General features: G+C 47.6%; 1 protein-coding gene across 1 annotated transcript in view; it reads left to right on the top strand.

Moving 5' to 3' along the window:
• Window positions 1-3,108: 3,108 nt before the first annotated feature.
• The window catches only part of LOC133628428 (tektin-3-like), a 132,674-nt gene continuing 107,899 nt past the window's right edge, over window positions 3,109-27,883 (top strand). Inside the window, exons 1-4 of the mRNA XM_062016577.1 lie at window positions 3,109-3,843; window positions 3,951-4,021; window positions 4,203-4,346; window positions 4,506-4,721. Coding sequence (XP_061872561.1) covers window positions 3,109-3,843; window positions 3,951-4,021; window positions 4,203-4,346; window positions 4,506-4,721 — 1,166 coding nt within the window. The remainder of the gene's footprint in view (window positions 3,844-3,950; window positions 4,022-4,202; window positions 4,347-4,505; window positions 4,722-27,883) is intronic.

Here is a 27,883-nt window from a genome sequence, read left to right as displayed (position 1 = left end):
AGACCCTATCTACAGTAGTGAATAGATCCCCATGTAGTCTATCAGCCAGCACTGTGTCACATTTGCACCTGCTTTCTTTTGGGAGCCTGCAGAGGCTGGTTCATGCCAAGGCCACGCTGGAGCACAACCTCTCTGTCAAGGCCAACTCGCTCTTCCTGGACCAGGAGAAGTGCCTGGGGCTGCGCAAGGCCTTCCCCAGCACCGTGCAGCTGCTCGACTACGTGTAGGCTGGGCCCAGCAGCCCTCACCGCATCTCCTATTGGAGCTGTTCCCAGTTTGGCCGGAGCGCACTCCCACTTTTGCTTTGATCCTTTTTGTGGCGTAGTTAGATTCTGCTTCCTTCTGAAAGGCCTGAGTGGGAATTAAATGATCGTTTGGTGTGTTACATGGTCTGCCCGGGTTTTCTTTTGCCTTTGGTTTTTCTCTTTCTGCCGCTGCTCTTTAACGGTGGGACAGAGAGCAGCCGAAAGGAGGTTGTAGCCAGGTGGGGGTCGATCTCTTCTCTCCAGTAAGGAATGACAGGGCAAGTTGCATCAAGTTGCAGCAGGGGAGGTTTAGATCGGAGATGAGGAAGAATTGTCAGGGACACGGGGACACAGTAAGAGTTCACTGGGGTGGGTTTCACCCAGTATCTATTAGGAAGAAGCCCAGTGGTTTTGGGAGAGCCACTCTGGACACTTTGCATCACCACGGGCTTGCAGGAGGGCCTGTACGCTCATAGAATCGTAGAACTGTAGGGGTTGGAAGGGACCTCTCGAGACCATCTAGGCCAACCCCCCTGCCAAAACGCGTCCACCTAGATCAGGTCACAGGAACGCGTCCAGGCGGGTTTGGAGGTCCTCCCAGGGAAGGAGCCTCCACACCCTCCCTGGGCAGCCTGTGCCAGTGCTCCCTCACTTCAACTGTAACACAAGGTTTTTCTTGTGTTTAAATGGGATCTTTTGTGTTCCAGCTTCATCCCATTGCCCCTTGTCCTGTCACCAGGTACAATAGAAAAAAAACTATGGACTATAGCACTTGGTTTTATTCCACCACTGCCCATAGAATTTGTCACCCTGGAGTCATAATTTTTGAAAGGTTCCTGTCTTGATGACTGAGCTGGGCTGTCTCCCAGAACACGTAAGTTAATTTGGAAATGGCCACCACTGTTGGTACTTTGCAGAATTAATTGTTCCTTAGACTTTCAGGGAAATCGGAAACAGCGTTGTTGGGAGCCTATGGGCAGAAGTCCCATCTGGTCGTGAATTCAGCTTCTCACCTGCTGTTTCAGTGCATCCTGAATTCTGCAGAGGCTGTTCACGCTGTCTGCGGACACCCAGGTACTGATCACCTGGGTAGCCAGAGTTAAACTAGCAGTTCTAAGAAAGATCTTGAGATTTTGAAAGAAAGATGTTCAAAAGAAAGCCAAGTTGGCATGGAATTACCCGATTCCAGCAATTATTTACTGAAGCACAACTTCTCTGCGAGATCTAGGTACAGGGCACGTAACTCCCATTCTAGGACCAGCAACTTTCATAAATCGCCAACTCACAAAAATTTCTCTGCCCCTGATGCGCTTGCAGACTTTGATTTGTGAGATTTTTGAGATATCCTGAATTAGTTGCTGGGACTTATCTTTATTCATTATACAAAACCACTGGACTGGAACCTACTCAGAATTCTCCACCTGTCTGTAGGCAGTGTAAAAATCTATTTTGATGGCCTTGTTCATCGTGGTGAGAAATTCCAGTGCCCAATGCAATCTAATTGCTCCCTCACAGAGAGAGCAACTCCATCTCCTTGAGAAGGGGAGAGTGAGGAGAGGCCGGGAGCAGGTTGCCCATTCCTGCATCCAGCCGCCCTCTCACCTGCCGGGACTGGCCCACGCAGAATGAGGTCACAGAGCCCCCTGCGCCCCTGGCAATGCTCCCTGGGCCTGTGTCCCCGTGTCCCTGACAGGGCCACATTGGCCGTGGGGCCACTGAGCCGACAGCACACGGTGAGCAGCAGCTCCCGGGCACCGCCAGCCCCCCAGACTGAGCCAGGCTGGGAGCAGCAGGGACAGGATGGGTTCGGGGAAGGACACGTCCCTGCAACACGGCAGCTGCCTGCAACTGCCGCAGGGACTTTCTGTGCCAGGGGCTGACACCTGTACCCACACAAGAGCTTCATGCCCAGCTCAGCAGACCCTCCTGGCCGTTTGCCCTCAGCTGGGGTGTGTTGGGTACATTTGGTGGTCCTCTGCTCAGAAGGGGCTGAGAACCTCCACCTGGAAAGAGAAAGAGCCCCCAGAGTGCCATAGGCAGCTCTCAGGAGCTCAATCTTCCTGTGTGGTCTTTCCTCCCAGAGTTACTGCAAGGCTGCTGTTTACAAGACGCTCTGACAAGGCTGTGGGATCTCTCCCTTCCAAGCACGTTCCCTTGGCGTCAGGTGAGCCACAGACCGGTTTTCCTCCTTTGAGATCAAGAGATGGCTGTTCTGGGGGAGGAGGGGGTGGGTTGGTCACCTGTGGGCCCCGTCCTGCAAAGCTCAGCTCCCCTGCAGAGTCCTCAGCCCAGCATTTCATGCTGTGAAGACAGAGATGGAGTCCCTGGCCCACAGCTGGTGCTGAGCTGGGAGCGGCTGTATCTTCACAGCCCTCGGGGCTGGCAATGGAGCTTTTCAAGTGAAAATGATCCCTGGAGGCCTCTGAGGTCAGCAGATACGCCAGCCAAAAGAAAGAGATGGGCAGTGGAGGAAGGGCAAGTGCACTTGCCCTGGACTGACAGATTGAAGGAAGATGAAGGCCCGGTGTCAGCCCTTCTCCTCAGCAGCCGTGGTTTGCTCCTCTGACCTGGTGCTGGATCCCAGCCCCACAGTCCAACTCTGACTTAGGCAAACGCTTGGGGAGGGATTTGTTTTCAAGGGCTTTAGCACAGGCCACGTGTGGGTGCCGTGTGCATCACCGTTTGTGCTCTCAGCTGTTGTTGTCAGGCAAGTGCAGGAGCTGACTGAGGGAAGTTGTCTTCTCCCGTCTCCTCTGTGCAGGACACGTCCCGGAAGAGAATGGATCTGCTTGGCTCTCCCTTAACCGCCACATCCGCTCACCCCAAGTCAACTCCTGCCCGCTTTCTGCCTGCCATCAGCCCCATGGCTTCGAGCTACAAGAACCGTGCTCCTCGCTACGCCGTGCTGCAGAGCTACGGCCTCCCCTGGATGCCCAGAGCCTACTATAAGGCCGCTGCCACCCACCCCACTCTGGCTCCCTTGTCTGGCACCTGCCAGGGCTTGAGCCCCAGCGAGATGCTGCCTTTTGTGTCAAACAGAACGGCGCTTTTCACCCGCTACAGCCCTGGCGACTGGTACCGCTCCAACCAGAGCAACTACCACGAGGCGGAGACGTCCCGGCGCAAGGCGGAGCTGCTGATGGCTGATACCTCCCGCCTGGTGCAGGAAAAATACCAACAGACCAGCAAGAGCCAGGCAGACAACACAAAGAATCTGGGGCAGCGAGTCAGCGACATTGAGTTTTGGAAGGTGGAGCTGTGCCATGAGCTGGCAGAGATCATCAAGGAGAGCGATGCCCTGAGAGAGGTGAAGGCACGACTGGAGAGACCTCTGTCCGAGACAGAGGCCCCTCTCCAGGTGAGCACCCTGTGCGTGGGCCGCAAGCTGTGTAGCCCACTGCTGTCGCTGCACCAGGGACACGTGTGCTCTCTCCCGGGGCTTTCATGCTGCCTGAGCCGGGCAGCATCCCTGCGGGAAGCCCTGCAGCAAGCACCAACGGCCTCTCCCCAACAGGTTGCTCGGGAGTGCCTCCTGCAGCGGGAGAAGAGGATGGGCATCGACCTTGTCCATGACGAGGTGGAGAAAGAGCTTTTAACAGTAAGTCTGGACACAGATCCCACCTTCCAGTTGAGGTCAGCAGAGCTGTCAGCCATGACGCTGGAGCGTGGCTTCTGATGGCTTGTGCTTTGCCTCTCTCTGCCCAGGAAGTGGATGGCATCAGGGCCTGCCAGGAGAGGATACGGCTATTCCTGGAGAAGGCAAAAGCCCAGCTCATGTAAGGAGGAGCCCCGTATCTCCCTGGGGAGCGGGCAGTGATGTTGGTGGGAGCACAGAGCTGCCCGGGAATGATGGGGGGGGGGTGGGAGGAAGGGAGAAAGGGAGCTGCGCGGCCATGGGAAGGGGAGGAGACCGTCCCACCCACACGTGGCCACTACGGCTGTCCCTGTGCGTTTAAGGAACAACTGGGTGGCCCAGCACGAGCTGGAGAAGGACCTGGCCAACAAGCAGGCAGCTCGCCGCATCAGCAGCAAGTGCCACCAGCTGAGGAACTGCTCCGACGGCATCAGCTACTACCACGGGGTGCAGCGGGTGGATGCCAAGTGAGTGCGCGCCTGGCAGCGCTGACACTCGGCCATCCCGGGATGCTCGGTGCCGCTCCCTTTCCCCGACAGGACAGACCACAAGGGAAGCCTGTGTCTGTGCAGGGCCTGGCCCTCCCAGCACGGGCTGACCGTGGGCCTCTCCTTTCCCCCCACCAGCATCTCCGTGTCCGAGTCATGGGCCAAGTTCAGCGACGACAACATCCTCCAGTCGCAGAGAGAGCGGGTGGCCTCCGTCCAGCTGTGGGAATCCATTGAGAACCTGATGGAGGTGACAGCCACCGAGATGCGGTGCCAGTTCAACAGGGTGAACGTGGCCCTCACCAACCGCATCGCTGAGATGCCAAGAACAGGCTTCGGGCCCACCTGGCCAAGGTAGCCCAACCCCTCCCTGTGTGTGTGACGCCCTCACCTCCCTGGGACACGGACCACCCTCCACGCAGACCTGGCCCGGGAAGAGACCAATCCCACTCACTTGGACTGCTCATGTCCCATTGAAAATATATATGCTGTCGCTTAAGTTATACCACTGTGTATGGGAGCAACAAAAAACCAGGAAGGCAGACCCCATCCAAAAGTAGTAAGTAGGTCCAATATAGTCTATCAGCCAGCACTGTGTTACATTTGCAGCTGCTTTCATGTGGGACCTATCTGCAATTCCAGTCACTTGAACTTCTCAACGACCATTGAAAAAATACAGACTGTCAGTAGAAGTTATAACAGTGTGTATGGGAGCTCCAAGAAAGCAGGAAGGCAGACCCCACCTACAGTAGTAAGTAGGTCCCCATGTACTCTATCAGTCTGCACTGTGTCACATTTGCAGCTGCATTCCTTTGAAAGCTGTCTCCAATCCCACTCACTTGAACTGCTCAGCTCCCATTGAAAAAATACATGTTTTCCGTTAAGTTATCGTACTGCATATAGTATCTACAAGAAAGCTGGAAGGAAGAACCCACCGACAGTAGTAAGTAGGTCCCAATGTAGTCTCTCAGTAAGCACTATGTCACATTTTCAGGTGCTTTCCTGTGGGAGGTATCTCCAATCCCAAGCTCTTGGCATTGTCAGCTTCCTTTTAAATATACAGACTGACCTACTTACTACAGCAGTTGAGCTATCTCCAATCCAACTCACTTGGAGTGCTCAACTGCCATTTAAAAAATATAGTGTCGGTAGAAGTTATACCACTGCATATGGGAGCTACAAAAAGTAGCAAGGCAGACCCCATCTACAGTACTAGGTTGGTCCCCATGTAGTCTTTCAGCCAGCATTGTGTCACATTTGGAGCTGCTTTCCTGTGGGAGCTATCTCCAATCTCATGCACTTGGATTTCTCAACTCCCATTGAAAAAAATTATGCTGTCGGTTAAATTATACCAGTGCGTATGGGAGCTAAAAAAGGTGGAAGGCAGATCCCACCTAAAGTAGTAAGTAGGCCCCAATGTAGTCTGTCAGCCAGCACTGTGTCACATTTGCAGCTGCATTCCTATAGTAGCTTTTTCCAATCCACTCACTTGGAATGCTCAAATCCCATTGAAAAAATACATTCTGTCGATAGAAGTTATACCACTGCGTATGGGAGCTACAAGAAAGCAGGGAGGCAGACCCCACCTAAAGTAGTATGTAGGTCCCCATGTAGTTTATCAGCCAGCACAGTGTCAGATTTGCAGCTGCTTTCCTGTGGAAGCTATCTCATATAACACTCACTTGTATTGCTCACGTCCCATTGAAAAAATATATGCTCTTGGTTAAGTTATACCACTGCATATGAGAGCTACAAGAAAGCAGGAAGACAGACCCCAACTATAGTGTTAAGTAGGTCCCCATGTAGTCTATCAGCCAGCACTTTGTCAGATTTGCAGCTGCTTTCCTGTGGAAGTTATCTCCAATCCCACTCACTTGGACTGCTCAACTCCCATTGAAAAAATATATGCTGTCGGTTAAGTTATAACACTGCGTATGGGAGCTGCAAGAAAGCAGGAAGTCAGACCCTACCTATAGTAGTAAGTAGGTCCACATGTAGTCTATCAGCCAGCACTGTGTCAAATTTGCAGCTGCTTTCCTGTGGGTGCTATCTCCAATCCCACTCACTTGAACTGCTCAACTCCCATTGAAAAAATACAGATTGTCGGTAGAAGTTCTACCACTGCGTATGGGAGAAACAAGAAAGCAGGAAGAGAGACTCCACCTACAGTACTAAGTAGGTCCCCATGTAGTCTCTCAGTCAGCACTGTGTCACATTTGCAACTGCTTTCCTGTGGGAGCTATCTCCAATCGCACTCACTTGGACTGCTCAAATCCCATTGAAAAAAATATATGCTGTTGGTTAAGTTATACCACTGCGTATTGAATCTAGAAGAAAGCATGAAGGCAGACCACACCTACAGTACTAAGTAGGCCCCCATTTCGTCTATCAGCCAGCACTGTGTCACATTTTCACCTGCTTTCCACAGGGCGCTATCTCCAATCCCACTCACTTGGACTGCTCAAATCCCATTGAAAAAATATATGCTTTCGGTTAAGTTACAACCCTGCGTATGGGAGCTACAAGAAAGCAGGAAGTCTCACCCTACCTACAGTAGTAAGTAGGCCCCCATGTAGGCTATCAGCCAGCACCGTGTCACATTTGCAGCTGCTTACCCGTGGGAGCTATCTCCAATCCCAATCACTTGGAATGCTCAACTCCCATTGAAAAAAATATATGTTTTCGGCTAAGTTATACCACTGCGTATTGAATCTACAAGAAAGCATGAAGGCAGACCACAACTACAGTTGGAGGTAGGCCCCCATGTTGTCTATCAGCCAGCACTGTGTCACATTTGCACCTTCTTTCCTGTGAGCAGTATCTCCAATCCCACTCGCTTGGACCACTCAAATCCCATTTAAAAAATATATGCTTTCTGTTAAGTTATAGCACTGTGTATGGGAGAAAAAAGTAAGCAGGAACGTAGATCTCATCTACAGTAGTTAGATCGGCATGTATTCTATCAGCCAGCACAGTGTCACATTTGCAGCTCCTTTCCTGTGGGAGCTATCTTCAATAACACTCACTTGTACTACTCAGGTCCCATTTAAAAAATTTATGCTGTCACTTAAGTTATACTACTGTAAATGGGAGCTGCAATAAAGCAGGAAGGCAGACCCCACCTACAGTAGTAAGTAGGTCCCCATGTAGTCTCTTAGTCAGCACTGTGTCACATTTGCAGCTGCTTTCCTGTGGGAGGTATCTCCAATCCCACTCACTGGGACTGCTCAACTCCCATTGAAAAAATATATGCTGTCGGTTAAGTTATAACACTGCGTATAGGAGCTACAAGAAAGCAGGAAGTCAGACCAAATCTACAATAGTAAGTAGGCCCCCATGTAGGCTATCGACCAGCACTGTATCACATTTGCAGCTGCTTTCCTGTGGGTGCTGTCTCCAATCCCAGTCACTTGGACTGCTCAACTCCCATTGAAAAAATACAGCCTGTCGGTAGAAGTTATACCACTGTGTATGGGAGAAACAATAAAGCAGGAAGGCGGACCCAACCTACAGTAGTAAGTCTATCAGCCAGTAAGGTGTCACATTTGCAGCTGCGTTCCTGTGGGAGCTATCTCCAATCCCAATCATTTGGACTGCTCAACTCCCATTGAAAATATATATGCTGTCGGTAAAGTTATATCACTAAGTATTGAATCTACAAGAAAGCATGAAGGCAGACCACACCTACAGTAGTAAGTAGGCCCCCATTTCGTCTATCAGCCAGCACTGTGTCACATTTGCAGAGACTTTCCTGTGGATGCTATCTCCAATCCCAGTCACTTGGACTGCTCAACTCCCATTGAAAAAATACAGACTTTCGTTAGAAGATATAACACTTCGTATGGGAGTTACAAGAAAGCAGGAAAGCAGACCCCATCTACAGTACAAAGTTGGTCCCCATGTAGTCTATCAGCCAGCACTGTGTCACATTAGCAGCTGTTTTCCTGTGGGCGCTATCTGCAATCCCAAGCTCTTGACCTCGTCAGCTGTCAGTTAAGTTATACCACTGAGTATGGGAGCTACAGGAAAGTAGTAAGGCAGACTCAACCTACAGTAGTAAGTAGGTCCACATGTAGTCTCTCAGTCAGCACTGTGTCATATTTGCAACTGCTTTCCTCTGGGAGCTATCTCCAATCCCACTCACTTGGACTGCTCAGCTCCCATTGAAAAAATATATGCTGTCGGTTAAGTTATAACACTGCGTATGGGAGCTACAAGAAAGCAGGAAGGCAGACCCCAATTACAGTGATAAGTATAACTCCATGTAGTCTATCAGCCAGCACTGTGTCACATTTGCAGTTGCGTTCCTGTGAAGGCTATCTCCAATCCCAATCACTTGGACTGCTCAACTCCCATTGAAAAAATATATGCTGTCGGTTAAGTTATACCACTGCGTATTTAATCTACAAGAAAGCATGAAGGCAGATCACACCTACAATAGTAAGTAGATCCCCATGTAGTCTATCAGCCAGCACTGTGTCACATTTGCAACTGCATTCCTGTGGGAGCTATCTCTAATCCCACGCTCTTGTCCTAGTCATTTCCCTTTAAAAATACATTCTGTCAGTAGAAGTTATACCACGCCGTATGAGAGATACAAGAAACCAGGAAGACAGACCCCAGCTACAGTAGTAAGTAGGCCCCCATGTAGTCTATCAGTCAGCATTGTGTCACATTTGCACCTGCTTTCCTGTGGGAGCTATCTCGAATCCCAGACACTTGGACTGCTCAACTTCCATTGAAAAATTATATTCTGTCGGTTAATGTATAACACTGTGTATGGGAGCTACAAGAAAGCAGGAGAGCAGACCCCACCTACAGTAGTAAGTAGGTCCATAGGTAGTCTATCAGTCAGAACTTTGAGACATTTCCATCTGCTTTCCTGTGGGAGCTATCTCAAATCCCACTCCCTTAGACTGCTCAGTTCCCGTTGAAAAAATACATACTTTCTGTTAAGTTATAGTACTGCGTATGGGATCTACAAGAAAGCAGGAAGGTAGACCTCCCCTACAATAGTAAGTAGGTCCCCATGTAGTCTATCAGCCAGAACTGTGTCACATTTTCAGCTATTTTCCTCTAGGAGCTATCTTCAATAACATTGACTTGTACTGTTTAGGTCCCAATTGAAAAAATATATGCTGTTAAGTTATACCACTGCGTATGGGAGCTACAAAAAAGCTGGATAGTAGACCCAGCGTATAGTAGGAAATAGGTCCCCATGTAGTCTATCAGCCAGCCCTGTGTCACATTTGCACCTGCTTTCCTGTGGGAGGTATCTCCAATCCCAGTCACTTGGACTGCTACACTCCTATTGAAGAAATATATGCTGTCGGTTAAGTTATACCACTGCGTAAGGGAGCAACAAAAAAGCAGGAAGGCAGAGCCCACCTACAGTAGTAAGTAGGCCCCTATATAGTCTATCAGCCAGCACTGTTGTGTGGAGGAATGGTTAAGGGAGCCCAGGCCTTACGGCAGTTAGAAAAATTAGTGTGTTGGTCTGACCTCATTACCACTCGGCAAGTCGATCGTCGTGATCCAGATTGCCCCATTGATTTGACCATTTTGCAGGGCAAAGAACAGTTTCTTGGTGCATTAACACAGTGCAAAAAACAAAAAGAGAGGCTAATCGTCCTGGAATGGCTATTCACCACGTTACAGCCTAAATGGACAATTGAACAAAAAACTGTGGGCTTAGCAATGCTTATTAGAAAGGGACACACTCGAATTTTACAGGTGAACGGCCAAGAGCCAGGAACGATATATGTGCCTATAGCGAAAAGAGATCTGGAATGGATCATAGCAACATCGGAGCCTCTACAGCTTAGCTTATTGTCATCTGCCCAAAAAATAAACATACAGTTCCTAAAATCTAAGGTGTTGGCGTGTATGACACAACAACAGTGGATTATTCGTCCTAAGCTAAGTGAGCAACCTTTGTCAAATGCCGTTACAGCATATACAGACGCAGGAAAGAAATCTCAACAGGCTGTAATAGACTGGGAAGAGGCAGGACAATGGAAACACCAGCTATTACATGCCACGGAAATGGACTCTTTACAGAGTTTAGAACTTTTTGCGGTTGTTCGGGCCCTTGAAATGTGGTCATGTAAACCGTTGAATATTGTAACTGACTCTTTTTATGTTGCAGGAATTGCTCAGCAAATAGAAGATGCTTGCATTAAAGATGTGCGCAATCGACGCCTTTTTGACCTTCTTAGAGCCATGCAGGCCGCTATCCGGCAGCGCACATCTCCATATTGTGTAATACATATCAGAAGTCATAAATATGACATTGGTTTAGGAGCAGGAAATGCTAGAGCGGACAAGCTGGTAGCTTTGGGGGTGCCTGTAAATAAATTTAATCAGGCAAGAGAAGACCATGCCACCTTTCATCAAAATGCCAGAGGTCTAAAGAGAAGTTTTGACCTTTCAATAGAGGATGCTCGAGCAATACTGAGGGCTTGCCCGCAGTGTAGCCACTACGACCCAGGGTTAGGTCTGGGAGTCAACCCCAGGGGTCTGGGACCATTAGAATTGTGGCAGATGGACGTCACTCACATTTCTGAATTTGGAAGGCTTAAATATGTTCACGTAACTGTGGATACATTCAGTAAGTATATATGGGCAATAGCTCAAGCAGGAGAAAGAGTAACGCATGTAATCCGACATGCCACTGCATGTTTTGCTCTTATGGGGGTGCCAGGCACCATTAAGACTGATAACGGCCCTGCATATGTTAGTCATCGGGTGAAACAGTTTTTCCAAACCTGAGGAGTGAAACACATTACAGGGGTATCACACTCACTGACAGGATGGGCTATAGTGGAACGAACTCATCAAGTGTTAAAATCATATTTAAGTAAGATGTCTGACATACAGGACCCACAGGAATGGTCCACGAACAGGTATATGGCAGGGTCCAGCTAAAGTGCAGTATTTAGGCACGGGTTATATGTCTGTGCTTACACCTACACGTCCAATATGGGTTCCTGCGAAATGGACTAGAGTGGCTGTTACTCCTAATAATCCTGATGGTGACAGTTCACACATCGCCATTGGATCAAGTGAATCCATGTCAGAACATGTGGGTCACCTGGGCGAATCAGACAGGCCAAGTTGACTTTTGTCTGGGTCTTCAGTCGGTGAGTGATACATTCCGCACCTGCCTGTTCGGGATACCAGATTTTGATCCTAGTGATTTCCAGAAATATGTCAGCGGGAGCGCCTCCTGTTCCAGCAAAGTGACATTGGACTGTGCCGCAGACTCGTTAAGTCGTCTCAAAGTCCCTCTTCCCTGGGACCCAAAAGAGTTGGGGTTGCTGGGAAGTCAAGCAATCGGAAACATAACGAATGGGAGTTGGACTCGTACTTGTTTTAGCTTTGGGACTAAATATCAAGGACTTAGAGGAATGGAACAATATAGAAATATGGTTAAGCAGTGGACTGATGTTTCCCCCGAAGGTGCATATAGACGATTTGTAGATCCAAAAGGAAGATATTGTGTCCATAGGACAATTTGGTGGAACTTGGATGGCCAATTTATCTGGGTTGATATATGGGGGTAGTAACACTGGTTGGGAACGCGGAAACCCTCAGGGGCCTACTCTGTGGAGCAATGGGTCTGCTAAAGCTCTATCCAATAACATCTTCTTAATATGTGGGGATCGAGCGTGGCAGGGAATCCCACCTAACCCAATTAGGGGGCCATGTTATTTAGGGAAACTAACTTTGTTTGCTCCTCGACAGCAGGACTGGTTAAAAATTTCCAACTTACGGAAAACAAGAGATACCCACAACTTAAAGGAGACTGGGATGGTAAAGTACAATTGTGGTCCATTACGGCAAATGTATTTGCTTCAGCATTTGTACCTGGGTCGGCTGCAACCCAGGCATTACGGCAGTTAGAAAAATGAGTGTGTTGGTCGGAGTAGTAAGCTAATGTTACTACTGATGTTATTGAAAAAATTGTTGGCAGACCAGAAAAGCCTTAGACATGCCTTATTGCAAGATCGTGCAGCTATTGATTTTTTGCTATTGGCGGAAGGGCACGGATGCCAAGACTTTGAAGGCATGTGTTGTTTTAATCTTTCTGATCATAGTGAATCTATTCACAAAGCTTTGGCATATTTAAAGGCTCACGCTAAGAATATCACGGTGGGTTATAACCCTTTTGATAATTGGCTTCAATCAGCTTTTAGGGGGTTGTCACCTTGGTTGATTATGTTAATCAAAGAAGGGTTAAGATGGATATTGGTTATTTTGCTTTTGCTTGTAATGTTTAGAATAATATATAGTTGTATTATGAAGGCAGTGCAACGACTGACTGACTCAGTCTTGATTGTGCACAAACAAAACGGGGGAATTGTGGAGGAATGGTTAAGGGAGAATGGACATGGATCCCAGGGTATAATGTTAGGCCTAATGGGACAAGGCAGCCTGACCTCTAGTTATATGAACTTAATGCACAATCAAGACCAGAGTCAGAGCCATGGTTAAAGCAGTTGCTGTCATGTAGACAGCAGACCGCTTTCTGTTCCCTCAAGGTCGGACTGTTTTCGGCTAAAAGTGGTAAACAACTTTGGGGAAAAAAAAGATGGGAAAATGTGAGGGAGTTTACTTATCACAGAAACCGCAAGTAGGATGAACAAGAAAGTGAAATTTATTAGCTGCTGTTGCTGAGCTAGCTTTGAAGTTGCTGTGTATATAAGTTAGAGCTTGCTCTCAATAAAGAAGAAGATTTCTGCTATCACTCACATTGAGTAGGACTAATTTCTTCTGACCCAGCTGAGAATCGGACCCTGGGTTGATCGCTGCATGAAGGAGGCTTAGAGCTGGATTTTCAGGCTTCGAGCCTGGGTTTTTAAGACTTCGAGTCTGGTTCATTTTTCAGGCTTCAAGCCTGCTTTCAGGCTTCGAGCCTGGTTTTCAGACCTCGAGTCTGGTTCATTTTTCAGGCTTCGAGCCTGATTTCAGTTTTCGAGCCTGGTTTCAGGCTTCAAGATATGTTTTTACGCCAAGAGCCGAAAATTTCGCGTCATTTGGGAGCTATCCCCAATCCCACTCACTTGGACTGCTCAGTTACCATTGAAAAAATACAGACTGCCGGTTAAGTTATACGGGAGGTACAAAATAGCTGGAAGGCAGACCCCACCTACAATAGTAAGTAGGTCCCGAAGTAGTCTATCAGCCAGCACTGTGTCACATTTGCAGCTGCTTTCCTGTAGGAGCTACCACCAGTCCCATCCTTTTGGCCTCGTCATCTCCCTTTAAAAATACATTCTGTCGATATAAGTTATATCACTGAGCATGAGAGCTACAAAAAAGCAGGTACGCAGACCGACCTACAGTAGTAAGTAGATCCCCATGTAATCTCTCAGCCAGCACTGTGTCACATATGCAGCTGCTTTCCTGTGGGATCTATCTGCAGTCCCACTCACTTGGACTCAGCTCCCATTGAAAAAAATACATGCTTTCTGTTAAGTTATACCATTGCGTATAGCAGCTACTAGAAAGCAGGAAGGCAGAGCACACCTACAGCAGTAAGTAGGTCCCCATGTAGTCTATTAGCCAGCACTGTGTCACATTTGCAGCTTCTTTCCTGTGGGAGCTATCTCCAATCCCACTCACTTGGAGTGCTCAGCTCCCATTGAAAAAATACACTGTCGGTAGAAGTTATACCACTGCGTATGAGAGCTTGAAGAAAGCAGGAAGGGAGACCCCATCTACAATAGTTAGTAGGTCCCCGTGTAGTCTCTAAGCCAGCACTGTGTCACATTTTCAGCTTCTTTCCTGTGGGAGCTATCTCCAATCCCACTCACTTGGACTGCTCAGATCCCATTGAAAAAATACAGGCTGGTAATAGAAGTTTTACCACTGCGTATGGGAGCTACAAGAAAGCAGGAAAAGAGACCCACCTTGAGTAGTAAGTATGTCCCCATGTAGTCTCTCAGCAGGCACTGACACCTTTGAAGCTGCTTTCCTGTGGGAGCTATCTCCAATCCCACGCTCTTGGCCTCGTCAGCTCCATTGAAAAATAGATTCTGTCGGTATAATTTTTTTGACTACATATGGGAAATAAAAGTAAGCAGGAAGAGAGATCCCACCTGCAGTGTTAGTAGTAAGTAGGTCCCCATGTAGTCTCTCAGCAGGCACTGACACCTTTGAAGCTGCTTTCCTGTGGGAGCTATCTCCAATCCCACTCACTTGGACTGCTCATCTCCCATTGAAAAAAAACAGACTGTCATTGGAAATAATACCACTGTTTATGGGAGCCATGAGAAAGCAGGAAAGCAGACCCACCCTACAGTAGTAAGTAGGTCCCCATGTAGTCTATCAGCCAGAACTGTGTCACATTTGCACCTTCTTTCCTTTGGGAGCTATCTCCAATCCCACTCACTTGGACTGCTCAGATCCCTTTAAAAAATACATGCTTTCCTTTAAGTTATTCCACTGCGTATGGGAGCTACAAAAAACCAGGAATGCAGACCCCACCTACAGTAGTAAGTAGGTCCCCATGTATTCTATCAGCCAACACTGCGTCACATTTGCACCTGCTTTACTGTGGGAGTTATCTCCAATCCCACTTACTTTGACTGCTCAATGCCCGTTGAAAATATATAGACTATTAAGTTATTCCACTGCGTATGGGAGCTACAAGAAAGCAGGAAGGCAGACCCCACCTACGGTAGTAAGTAGGTCCCCATGTAGTCTCTCAGCCAGCACTGTGCCATCCTTGAAGCTGCTTTCCTGTGGGAGCTATCTCAAATAACACTCACTTGTACTGCTCAGGTCCCATTGAAAAAATATATGCTGTCGGTTAAGTTATACCACTGCGTATGGGAGCTACAAAAAAGCTGGAAGGCAGACCCCAACTACAGTGTTAAGTAGGTCCCCATGTAGTCTATCAGGCAGCACTGTGTCACATTTGCAGCTGCTTTCCTATGAGCGCTATCTCCCGTCTGTATTGGAATAGGTCATGTTCGTTAATCAAATCATGAACAAATAGTTGTGCAAGGAACCATTTAAAGTCTTTTTAAAAGTCTTTTAAAACTTTAACCGTAAAGTCTCTACAATGTGCACAGGTGCAGTTGGCCAAGGTGCTTGTAGCCGGTACTATAGCTTGCGCATGAGCTGATAAGAGCCAAGAGATTAGTTCATGAGCTGGCCACTAGAGGAAGACTACTGACTTCATCCCAGTCACCACCCTACCACCCCATAATTTTTGTGCACGAAGATCCGAACGAAGACTCTGGATTGAGTAAGTATTTGCGTGGTTCCGTTCGGTCGGGGTGGTTATCCTAGAGTGCGAGTGACTGAGGGGTCTCAAGGAGACCAAGTGAGTGCGGACCCTCCAGTAGTGCAGTTCGCATTGCCCGCGAGGGCGTGGGTCACGACCGAGGGGAACGATTGTGAGAACGAGTCAAGGGCACTCTAGAAGTTGGGACAGAGGAAGAGCAAGTCCTCTGATCCCATGGGTGGCATAAGGATAGACTGCCAGATATTCCCCCAGAAAGTCCTCTGGGGATGATGATAACATTTTGGAATGATTCCCTCCTGTAGAAGACAAAAGAATAAGGAAAAGATGGTACATTACTGTATGGACGTTTGGGAGGGGGAAGAGCCATTAGGAAATCCGCATATTATTTGGCCCATATTTGGGTCTTTTGAGGACTGGTTATGAGCAGACCTCAATTTGTGGGTAAATGATAAGAAGACCGTTACCCAAGAGGAAATTGAATATGCGAGTCTCTGGATACCCCAACCTTCTGATAAGATATCCTTGTTCGCTCTTAAGGAAAAGAAAGCTAAGAGCCCACCCGAAGAGGAGATTTGGTAGAGGATCCTCTGGGTGTGTCTGAGAGATTAGATCAGTTCTTAGGGCCGAATCTCTATACCTGGATTGAACTATATTATTCACAATGGAGGAAAGGGAAATGATTCGAAGAGCAGGAATGAGAATCTGGGATCAACAGCACCAGGCAGGACCAGACGCAGATGTGAAATGCCCTTGCAAAGGCCCAATTGTAATAATCGGCGGAGCACAGAGCCCATATGGCAGACCTACGAGCCATCATTGTCCAGGGAATCAGAGAGTCTATTCCCCGAGGACAGAATATTAACAAAGCATTCAATGAGAGACAGAGAAAAGACAAAACCCCAATTGATTGACTTGAGAGATTATGTAAAAGCCTTCAACTGTACTCTGGAGTAGATCCAGCAGCTCCAGTGGGACAGGCATTATTAAAGACCCAGTTTGTGGCAAAATCATGGGTAGATATCTGAAAGAAACTAGAAAAATTAGAAGACTGGCAAGAAAAAGGGCTAGAAAGGGAAAGAAAAGCCTGGGAGACAGGTGCATTCAACAGGAAAAAAAAAAAAAAGGAATCAAAGGACAATGGAATGTTTTTAAGGAAGAATAGGGGGAGTCAGGGGCTCTATTTGCTGAGGACCACAAGAGTAATCGAGCCCTTGATAAAATTGAAGTTAGGTCTTCAGCGTCAGGAAGTAGAATTTTTAGTGGACTCGGGCTGAGAGATCTACGATCAGCCAGTGCTGTGTCACATTTGCAGCTGCTTTCCTGTGGGAGCTATCTCCAATCCCACTCACTTGGACTTTTGAACTTCCATTGAAAAAATACAGACTGTCTGTAGAAGTTATACCCATGCGTATGTGAGCTACAAGAGAGCAGGAAGGCAGATCCCATCTACAATATTTAGTTGGTCCCCACGTAGTCTATCAACCAGCACTGTGTCACATTTGCACCTGTTTTTCTGTGGGAGCTATTTCCAATCCCACTCACTTGGACTGCTCAACTTGCATTGAAAAAATATATGCTGTCACTTAAGTTATACCACTGTTTATGGGAGCTACAAAAAAGCTGGAAGGCAGACCCCACCTACAGCAGTAAGTAGGCCCCCATGTAGTCAGCAGTATCACATTTGCAGCTGCTTTCCTGTGGCAGCTATCTTCAATCCCACTGATTTGGACTGCTCAGCTCCCATTGAAAAAATACATGCTGGCAGTAGAAGTTATACCACTGCGTATGGGAGCTACAAGAAAGCAGGAAGGGAGACCCTGCTGAAGACGACGGGAGACAAGACCACCCTGTAGTGCAACAAGTCTCAACTTTATTTGCAAAGCTACAACTCTTTTATAGATACAATAATCAGGCTCATACATATTGCAAAAGCTAAGCTCATCATTGTTTCGCAGTTAGATGCAAACCTCGCCCTTGTTTCAACATACAGCAGATACTTGTGGCTCCTTAACCAGGAGATGACTGACCAGTTTGATTAGCAAAAGTTATCCAAATATTATCTCTAGGCTGATTAAAATGCATCAAACTGTTAGCAATTATAGTTATACTAAAAGCTATGGTTATAACAAAACACCTCATTATTATTCATTAAATTCACTGTCTTTTTGTTATATAACCTTCATTCTTTTGATTGTTAGCCAGTCCTCCAATGACCGCAAGACGAGGGTGTATTTATTCTCCAATCTCTTCCTGTCCTTTTTCGTCAGATGGTTTGATCTCCGCAGCTTCAAGGACAGCTCTTGTCCACCTGGCTGGCAACCATATGGATCCTGTGGGAGAATCAACACACAAATACCCACGTCCCCATAATAATACTTTGGTGGGGGGCTGCCATATCCCTGTTTTAGGGTCACGATATTTAACCCATATTTCTTTCTTTCTCTTCTTTTGTGCCTTTGGATTATGATGCATTATTACAGGTGGTAGCTTCTGTTCCCCAAACACACACAGGTGGTTCATAACAAAGAATGCCTTTAACAATTTCATATGTGGGTCTTTAACATCCCCATATTTACCAAGATATCTTTTTAGAGTCCCATTAGCTCTTTCTATTATGGCCTGTCCTGTGGGGGAATGGGGAATCCCCGTTACATGTTTAACTCCCCATTGCCTCATAAACTTTTCCATGCTTCTACTTATATAGGCCGGCCCATTCTCTGTCTTTATTTTCTGAGGAATTCCCATTGTTGGAAAACAACTATATCAATGACGCTCCACATGTATGGTCCTCTCCCCTGTCTGTGCTGTTGCCCAAACAAATTTGCTCCATGTGTCTATGGTTACATGCACATATTTTAGTCTTCCAAACTCTGCCACATGAGTGACATCCATCTGCCAAACTTCAACCCCTTGTTTACACTATGTGCTCACATCTGCCACCACCAGCACCTCCTCTCACTCCACCCCGTGCCCCCCTCTTCTGTACCTTCCACCTCTCACGTTACAACCTGAGATCTTCCGGACGCCTACCACATCTCCCACTCCCTATGCTTGATGACTCCAGTGTCCTGTTGCACGGACTGATACATAACATGTCTGCCCAGCACATATGCTAGCTGAGCCAATTGCAGGAAGATATGATCAGGTGCTGGTCGTGTTCCACTTCACTATTCAATCCTGCCAATAGTTGAGTGACTCCATCTTGATCTGAATCACGGCGAGCACTCCGACAAACACGTCAATCTGCAAGAGAGACTCGGTAGACCGTTATATCTTCTACGCCCCATGCTCTCCCCCTCCCTTAGACGGTTGAGCTGTGAGCGCATTTAACGACCGCCTGTCCCTCGCTAGTGCGAGGGATACGGTGACTCAATGCATGGAGATAGCTGGTATGTCCATGACCTCTCCAGGCAGCCTGCTCCACTGTTTTTAATAACTCAAATTTTACTAACAAGCATCAGACCCTTACAATCAGCAACAAAGCTAGCGTGTTTATAGTACTTCTAATTGGTCCTTTCTCTAAAAGCCAGCTGTAGTTTTCTGTGACAAGCCTTGCAGTTTCACACGCTGCCCCAGCCGCCTCCCCGCCCGAAGCTACTATCTCGTATGCATTTTTGCTTCTTGGTTTCTCACAGTCGAGAGCAGCAAAAGCTAAGCTCATCATTGGTTCCCAGTTAGATGCAAATCTCGCATGTATCATGCGAGGACATGATAGAATACAGCTGGTTAGGCAGTAAGCATTAAGCGATAAGATATTGGACCCTTGCTCAAGGACGTGGTGTCCTTGAGCAAGAGAGTTATATGATAACAGGATGAGAAAACAGGAACTTAGTTTGGGTTGAGCAGCCACAAGCGTCCGAATTATGTTGAAACAGGGGCAGGATTGACTTTTAACTGGGAACCAATGATGAGCTTAGCTTTTGCAATATGTGTGAGCCTGATTATTGTATCTATAAAAGAGTTGTATCTTTGCAAATAAAGTTGAGACTTGCTCAGCACTACAGGGTGTGACTGTCTCCCGTCGTCTTCAGCAAATGGTGATCCCGACTTGATAGTGGCTTGGCGCCATGGCGGAGCAACAAAGGGGTTTGGGTCCTACGCAACAAGGACGGCAATAAGCGTGAAAATTGGGAACATGCCGTGCTCTGGGTGACCGTATAGACGAGCCCGGCCGATATGTGCCGCCAGACCTTGAAGGGCTGCAACAGCGCACTGACGATAATAGATATGGAAAGGCAAGTGGCATATGATTTATTTACTGCATTCTTGCAGAAGCGGCAGATAAAGGGTATAGATCTGCAAAAGGACCTAACAGGGTTGTTAGCTTATGGGTATGCTAAGGGAGTGTTTCAGAATCCACATACAGTGCACGAAGTGAGTGAATGGTGTAAATTTGGGGATTTTCTGTGGGAAGTTGCCCTGGAGGACGATAAGACAGCTAAAAAGTTAGGGAAGCTTTGGAGGATAGTGCACAATGAGTTGCTGCATCATTAGGCAGAAAAGAAGGCTGCTGAGCACACATCAGCAGCATAGAGTAAGAATAAAAACTATGAGCGTGACTGGTTCCAATCCATCCCGCTGGCTCCTACCGTCTCAAAAGTAATGCTCCCCCCTCGCGTGTAGAAAATGGCCCTAGAGGCACGGACGGGGTACGAGAACCATTTGAGCCATCAGCCCCTCCTGAGGAACAGGAGTGCTGGCCTAAAGACCCCCCGCCTCCGCCCCCCCCACTTGGTGAGCCTGTCCCTGGGGCAGAGAGTGAACTGGCGGAGGCCATTGCAAGGGAGCGGAGGGAGACTTGGGCTGCCCTCGCAAAGGATTGTCTGGGAAAAGGGGATGGCGATGCACTGGAAGCAGCCAGAACTTTGGCGTTGTCACTGGTATTCCAACCTGTCCTGATTTGAGTCAGGATACAGTTAATTCCCGTGAGGAACCAGGAAAAGGCACAGTCTGAACAGCTGACCCAGGCTGGCCAGCAGGTATTCGATACCATCCTAACCGTCATGCCCAGGGTACAGGTGGGGGCTGGCCGGAATAAGCTCTTCCCCGGAATAAGCTCTTCCAGGGGGGCGCGGACTCTCGGTCGCCGGTCTGGAGCCGTCGCTTACGTCGGGTCCCGGGTGGTGAGCAACTGTATCACTCACCAGTTTTCTTTGTAATATCCCCTTGTCTTTGTTATAGTTGTTACTCTTCAATTTCCCCAGTAAACTCTTTTTATTTCAACTTACGTGGGCTCTTTTACTTTTTTTTCTCCCTCTCCGATCCCCTCCGCATTCCGTCGAGAGGGGGAGGGGGAGGAGTCGCGGTTTTCTTCCCCTTTGCTCCGGCTGGGCAAAACCACGACATTTATTGGCGCCCCACGTGGGGCCCGCGAGGTTGAAATAAAACAGAGTGGGTTTAAACAAAATCCTTGTGTACACTCCTGACACTAACTGATTGCTGATCACAATGTTGGTTGATATGCTTGTATGGTGGTATTACATGTCCTCTTATCTGCATCATGTATGTCTTGTGATAGTGTTTCTCGTCGGTGGAAAATGTATAAAAATTCTCATGCTACTGCACTGGATGGGATTGGCTTATGATATGATTTTGTCATGGGTTATTAAGTTGGGTTGGAATGTGTACATGGCTTTTCTGTCTCTTCCACACTTTCTCCTAGAACTTAATAATGGCACTCAATTTATGGGAAAAGCTGACGTGTAATTCCTCTCACTATGTCACCCTCATTTCTTCAAGATGCTTCTAATGGATTCTAACAATAATACTTGGAATGTTCTAATTACCATGTCTGCATTATTTTCTCATGTTTCTACCTCGGCTTGGATTGTAAAATTTTTTTTGAGAGCTGTGAGGAAAGGCATACAGAATATGGGAAGGTGTCCAGGGAGCTTTTTACCTGTAAAGATTTGGAGAACACAGGAATGCATTCCTAACTCAGCTGTGCCAGAACCAGTTGCTGTTCCAACTTCAGCAGTGGATGTTGCAGTTGCAGCTTTGAACACTCATACCCAGACTGCTGACACCGTTGCTGTTACCACTGTGGACACTCATACCCATACTGTGAATATCGTTGTTATGTCCACTCAGACTGCTGCTACAACTGTGGATGCTCAAACCCAGACTGTTGCTGTTACAACTGCAGCCACTCAAACTGAGACAACTGATACAATTGCTGTTGAATCAGAGTGTCAATTTGTGCCAGTATCAGTTGCCCCTGTACAGAAAAAGAAATACACAAAAAAACCAGTTTGCAGCACTAAGGATGAAGATGAACAAGGGATATCACAGAGGGAAGAAGAGTTCGAGCCAGAGATAATCAGCCGGTCCTTGTCCCTGAGTGAACTGCGAGATGTGCGGAAAGATTACAGCCGTCACCCAGGTGAGCACATTATCACCTGGATGCTCCGATGCTGGGAAAATGGAGCCCACAGTTTGGACTTAGAGAGCAAAGAAGCCAGGCAATTGGACTCCTTGTCCCGGGACGGGGGCATTGATAAGGCTATGGGAAGACCATCACAGACCCTCAGCCTCTGGAGGCGACTTTTGTTAGACGTGAAGGAAAGATACCCCTTCAAGGAAGATATTACGAGCCCCCCAAGTAAGTGGACCACCATGGAGAAAGGCATTCAATATTTGAGGGAGTTAGCTGTGCTGGAGATTATTTATAATGGCTATGCACCCACAGACCCAGATGAAATTCAATGCACACGAGTTATGTGGCGAAAGTTCCTACGAAGTGCACCACCAAACTATGCCAGTTCGTTGGCAGTTGTCTCCTGGAAAGAAGATGAGAGGCAAACGGTGGAACAACTAGCCGCTCAACTTCGGCAATATGAAGAAAATGTGTCTTCTCCCCTACAGGCTGTTGTTTCAGCTGTAGAGAAAATGTCACGGAAGTTTGACCAATTCATGTCTCGCTCTCCACCTGCCAGTACTCCAGCTTTTAAGAATAAGCGTCCCCGTGCTCAAGAGCAGGAACATAAGGAGTATACACCCCAGGATGTTTCACGGTCCCATCCACAGGACCAAGGAGAGAGTATGAGCAAGTGGGATAGGCCACCTACCCCATCTACTCCAAGAGCACAGGCACAGGAGTTGCGTAAAGGAAGGGTTAAAAGAAGTAACTCTCCTTGGAGGAATGTCGCTCCAGTTTCCAGTGAGCAACCCCCTAGACAAGATAGGAGGGTTGATTTCAATTCTAATTCCCTCGAGGGAACCTCTGGTGTTTCCTGGGAAACAGTAAATGATGACTGCGATGACCAGTATTAGGGGGGCCCTGCCTCCAGCCAGGTGGAGGAAAGGGATAATCGGGTTTATTGGACTGTGTGGATTCGTTGGCCTGGAACATCAAATCCACAAGAATACAAGGCTTTAGTGGACACCGGTGCACAATGTACTCTGATGCCATCAAATTTTAAAGGGACAGAATCCATTTGTATTTCTGGAGTGACAGGGGGATCTCAACAGCTATCTGTATTAAAAGCTGAAGTGACTCTGACTGGCACAAATTGGCACAAGCATCCTATTGCAACAGGCCCCAAAGCTCCATGCATCTTAGGTATAGATTATCTTAAGAGAGGGTATTTTAAGGACCCAAAAGGATACAGGTGGGCCTTTGGTGTGGCTGCAGTGGAGGCAGAAGAGATTGAACAATTATCCAGCATGCCTGGCCTTTCAGAGGACCCTTCTATTGTGGGGTTGCTGAAGGCTGAGGAGCAACAGGTACCAATTGCAACCACAACAGTGCACCGTCGGCAATACCGCACCAACAGAGACTCTGTGATTCCCATTCATAAGTTGATTTGCCAATTGGAGAGCCAAGTGGTGATCAGCAAAACTCACTCACCCTTTAACAGCCCTATATGGCCGGTACAAAAGTCTACTGGAGAGTGGAGACTGACAGTAGACTATCGTGGCCTGAATGAAGTCACGCCGCCGCTGAGCGCGGCTGTGCCAGACATGTTGGAACTCCAATACGAATTGGAGTCCAAGGCAGCCAAATGGTATGCCACCATTGATATTGCCAGTGCATTCTTCTCAATCCCTTTAGCAAAAGAGTGCAGGCCTCAGTTTGCTTTCACTTGGAGAGGGGTGCAGTATACTTGGAATCGACTGCCCCAGGGATGGAAACACAGCCCCACCATTTGCCATGGACTGATCCAGGCCACGCTGGAGGAGGGTGAGGCCCCAGAACATCTGCAATACATTGATGATATTGTGGTGTGGGGTGACTCAGCCGTGGAAGTCCTTGATAAAGGAAAGAAAATAATTCAAATTCTTCTAAAGGCTGGCTTTGCCATTAAACGCAGTAAAGTCAAAGGACCTGCACAGGAGATCCAGTTTTTAGGAGTAAAATGGCAGGATGGATGTCGTCCATATTCCAATAGAGGTGATAAACAAGATTGCAGCCATGTCTCCACCAACTAACAAAAAGGAAACACAAGCTTTCCTAGGTGTTGTGGGTTTTTGGAGAATGCATATTCCAAATTACAGTATGATTGTTAGCCCCCTCTACCGTGTGACACGGAAGAAGAACGATTTTGAATGGGGTCCTGAGCAGCAACAAAGTTTTGTACAAATTAAACAGGAGATTGTTCATGCGATGGCGCTCGGGCCAGTCCGGACAGGACCAGATGTTAAAAATGTGCTCTACACCGCAGCTGGGGAGAATGGCCCTACTTGGAGTCTTTGGCAGAGAGCACCTGGGGAGGGTCGAGGCCGACCCCTCGGGTTCTGGAGTCAGGGATACAGAGGATTCGAGGCCCGATATACTCCAACCGAGAAGGAGATACTGGCAGCATATGAAGGAGTTCAAGCTGCATCAGAAGTGATTGGCACAGAAACACAACTCTTCCTAGCACCTCGACTGCCGGTGCTGGGCTGGATGTTCAAGGGGAAGGCATTCCCTATGCATCATGCAACTGATGCTACATGGAGTAAGTGGATCGCACTGATCACACAACGAGCTCGCATAGGGAAGCCTAGTCCCCCTGGGATCCTGGAGGTGATCATAAACTGGCCAGAGTGTGAAGATGGTGAAATATCACCAGAGAAGGTGACACGTGTTGACGAGGCCCCATCGTATGATGAACTGTCAGAAGATGAGAAGCGTTATGCCCTGTTTACTGATGGGTCCTGTTGCCTTGTGGGAAGGCATCCAAGATGGAAGGCAGCTGTATGGAGTCCCCTACGCAAAATTTCAGAAGCTGTAGAAGGAGAGGGTGAATCCAGCCAGTTTGCAGAGGTAAAAGCCATCCAGTTGGCTTTAGACATTGCTGAATGGGAAAAATGGCCAAGGATCTACCTCTACACTGATTCGTGGATGGTGGCAAACGCTCTGTGGGAATGGCTACAGCGATGGAGACAGAACAACTGGCAACGACGGGGCAAACCCGTCTGGGCTGCTCCACTATGGCAGGACATTGCTGCTCGAATGGAGAAACTAGTTGTGAAGGTGCGCCATGTAGATGCTCACGTGGGAAGCTACCCTGGAGGACGATAAGACAGCTAAAAAGTTAGGGAAGCTTTGGAGGATAGTGCACAATGAGTTACTACAACATTAGGCAGAAAAGAAGGCTGCTGAGCACACATCAGCAGCATAGAGTAAGAATAAAAACTATGAGCGTGACTGGTTCCAATCCATCCCGCTGACTCCTACCGTCTCAAAAGTAATGCTCCCACGCCCGCGTGTAGAAAATGGACGTAGATGTAGAATGGTTGGATGTAGAAAATGTAGAAAAGGCACGGATGGAGTACGAGAACCATAAGAGCCATCAGTCCCTCCTGAGGAACAGGAGTGCTGGCCTAAAGTGTAGAGAGGCAATGTGATTAGTAAGGGAGGCTATGGAAAAGGTAAAGGACCCAGGTGGAGTGCCAATATATATGGGAATCAAACAAGGTCGGGATGAAACGTTTGGGACCTTTATTGATAAAGTTGCCTCTGCCATAGAGAGGGCTGGAGTTCCGGAATATATGCGTGGCGCCTTGCTAAAACAGTGCGCCCTACAGAATTGTAATCCAGCTACCAGGACAGTATTGAGTACGTTAGGAGCCAATTGGTCAATTGAAGATGCTTTAGAGCGTCTTTTACCAAGATATCTTTTTATAGTCCCATTAGCTCTTTCTATTATGGCCTGTCCTATGGGGGAATGGGGAATCCCTGCTACATGTTTAACTCCCCATTGCCTCATAAACTGTTCTATGCTTCTACTTATATAGGCCGGCCCATTGTCTGTCTTTATTTTCTGAGGAATTCCCATTGTTGCAAAACAACTATATAAATGACGCCCCACATGTATGACCCTCTCCCCTGTCTGTGCTGTTGCCCAAACGAATTTGCTCCATGTGTCTATGGTTACATGCGCATATTTTAGTCTTCCAAAATCTGCCACGAGTGACATCCATCTCCCAAACTTCAACCCCTTGTTTACACCATGTGCTCACACCTGCCACCACCAGCACCTCCTCTCACTCCACCCTGTGCCCACCTCTTTTCTACCTTTCGCCTCTCACGTTACAACCCGAGATCTTTCGGACGCCTACCACATCTCCCGTTCCCTATGTTCGATGACTCCAGTGTCCTGGACTGGGCTGCAGTCTCAGGCATATCAAGCCGCTGAGTCACAGCAGCGGCCAAATCCTTTTCCATCTTATATCTCTTCAGACGGTTAATGACCTCTCTCCACTGTTTCATCAGTTTCCCAGCAGTCTTATCTTCGTCTATAAACAAGTCCCAAAGACAAGTCCCATATGCTCTCCACTCCTCCTCATCAAAATATTTCTCAGAATCCTTAAAAAAGTCTTTCCATTTACCATATAAAAGTAGACCAGACAAATCGGTCAATTTAAAGTCCACACCTCGCTTTTCTAAAAAGCGATGTAAAAGTGAGAATGCTACCTCGTTATCCATGTTGCCGGCTCCTCGTCTCACCGCAACCTGTAGTCACTCTTTCATTTTCTTGTTCATCCTACTTGCGATTTCTGCGATAAGCAAGCTCCCTCACATTTTCCCATCTAGTTTTTCTGTGGAGGAGTGGTTAAGGGACAATGGACATGGATCCCAGGGTATAATGTTAGGCCTGATGGGGCAAGGCAATCTGAGTTCTAGTTATATGAATTTAATGCACAATCAAGACCAGAGTCAGAGCCATGGTTAAAGCAGTTGCTGTCACGCAGACAGCAGGCCGCTTTCTCTTCCTTCATGGTCAGGCTGTTTTCAGCTATCGAGCTAACAGCCCAAGGTGGAAAACAACTACGGGGGAAAAACAAGATGGGAAAATGTGAGGGAGCTTGCTTATCGCAGAAACTGCAAGTAGGATGAACATAAGAATGTAATCTATTAGCTGCTGTTGCTGAGCTAGCTTTGAAACTGCTGTGTATATAAGTTAGAGCCTGCTCTCAATAAAGGAGAAGATTTCTGCTACACTCACATTGAGTAGGACTGATTTCTTCCCACCCAGTTGAGAATCGGACCCTGGGTTGATCGCCGCATGAAGTAGGCTTCGAGCCTGGGTTTTTTCAGACTTAGCGTCTGGTTTCAGACTTAGGGTCTGGTTTCAGGCTTTGAGCCTGGGTTTCAGGCTTCAAGCCTGGATTTCAGGCTTCGAGCCTGGGTTTTTCAGGCTTCGAGCCTGGGTTTCAGGCTTCGAGTATGGGTTTCAGGCTTCGAGCCTGGGTTTTTCAGACTTCGAGCCTGGGTTTCAGGCTTCGAGCCTGGGTTTTTCAGACTTAGAGTCTGGTTTCAGGCTTTGAGCCTGGGTTTCAGGCTTCGAGCCTGGGTTTTTCAGACTTAGAGTCTGGTTTCAGGCTTCGAGCCTGGGTTTCAGGCTTCGAGCCTGGGTTTTTCAGGCCAAGAGCCAAAAACTTCGCGGCATTTTTCCCCAAAGTTGTTTACCACTTTTAGCCGAAAATAGTCCCACATACTTACTACTGTATGTGGTATCTGCCTTCCTGCTTTCTTGTCGATCCCATACGCAGTGGTATAACTTAACCGACAGCAAATATTTTTTCAATGGGCATTGAGTAGTCCAAGTGAGTTTTAATGGATATAGCTTTCACCGGAAAGCAGCTTCAAACGTGACACAGTGCTGGCTTATAGACTACATGTGGTCTTGCTTACTACTGTAGGTGGGGTCTCCTTTTCTGCTTTCTTGTAGCTTACATAGGCAGTGGTATTACTTCACCGACAGCATATATTTTTTCAAAGGGAAATGAGCATGGGATTCTAGATAGTTCCCACAGGAAAGTAGCTTCAAAG

The sequence above is a fragment of the Colius striatus genome, chromosome W, assembly GCF_028858725.1.
Source record: "Colius striatus isolate bColStr4 chromosome W, bColStr4.1.hap1, whole genome shotgun sequence".
Lineage (NCBI taxonomy): Eukaryota > Metazoa > Chordata > Aves > Coliiformes > Coliidae > Colius > Colius striatus.
Note: the sequence above shows the minus strand (reverse complement) of the source record. Positions and strands in the feature narration are given on the sequence as shown.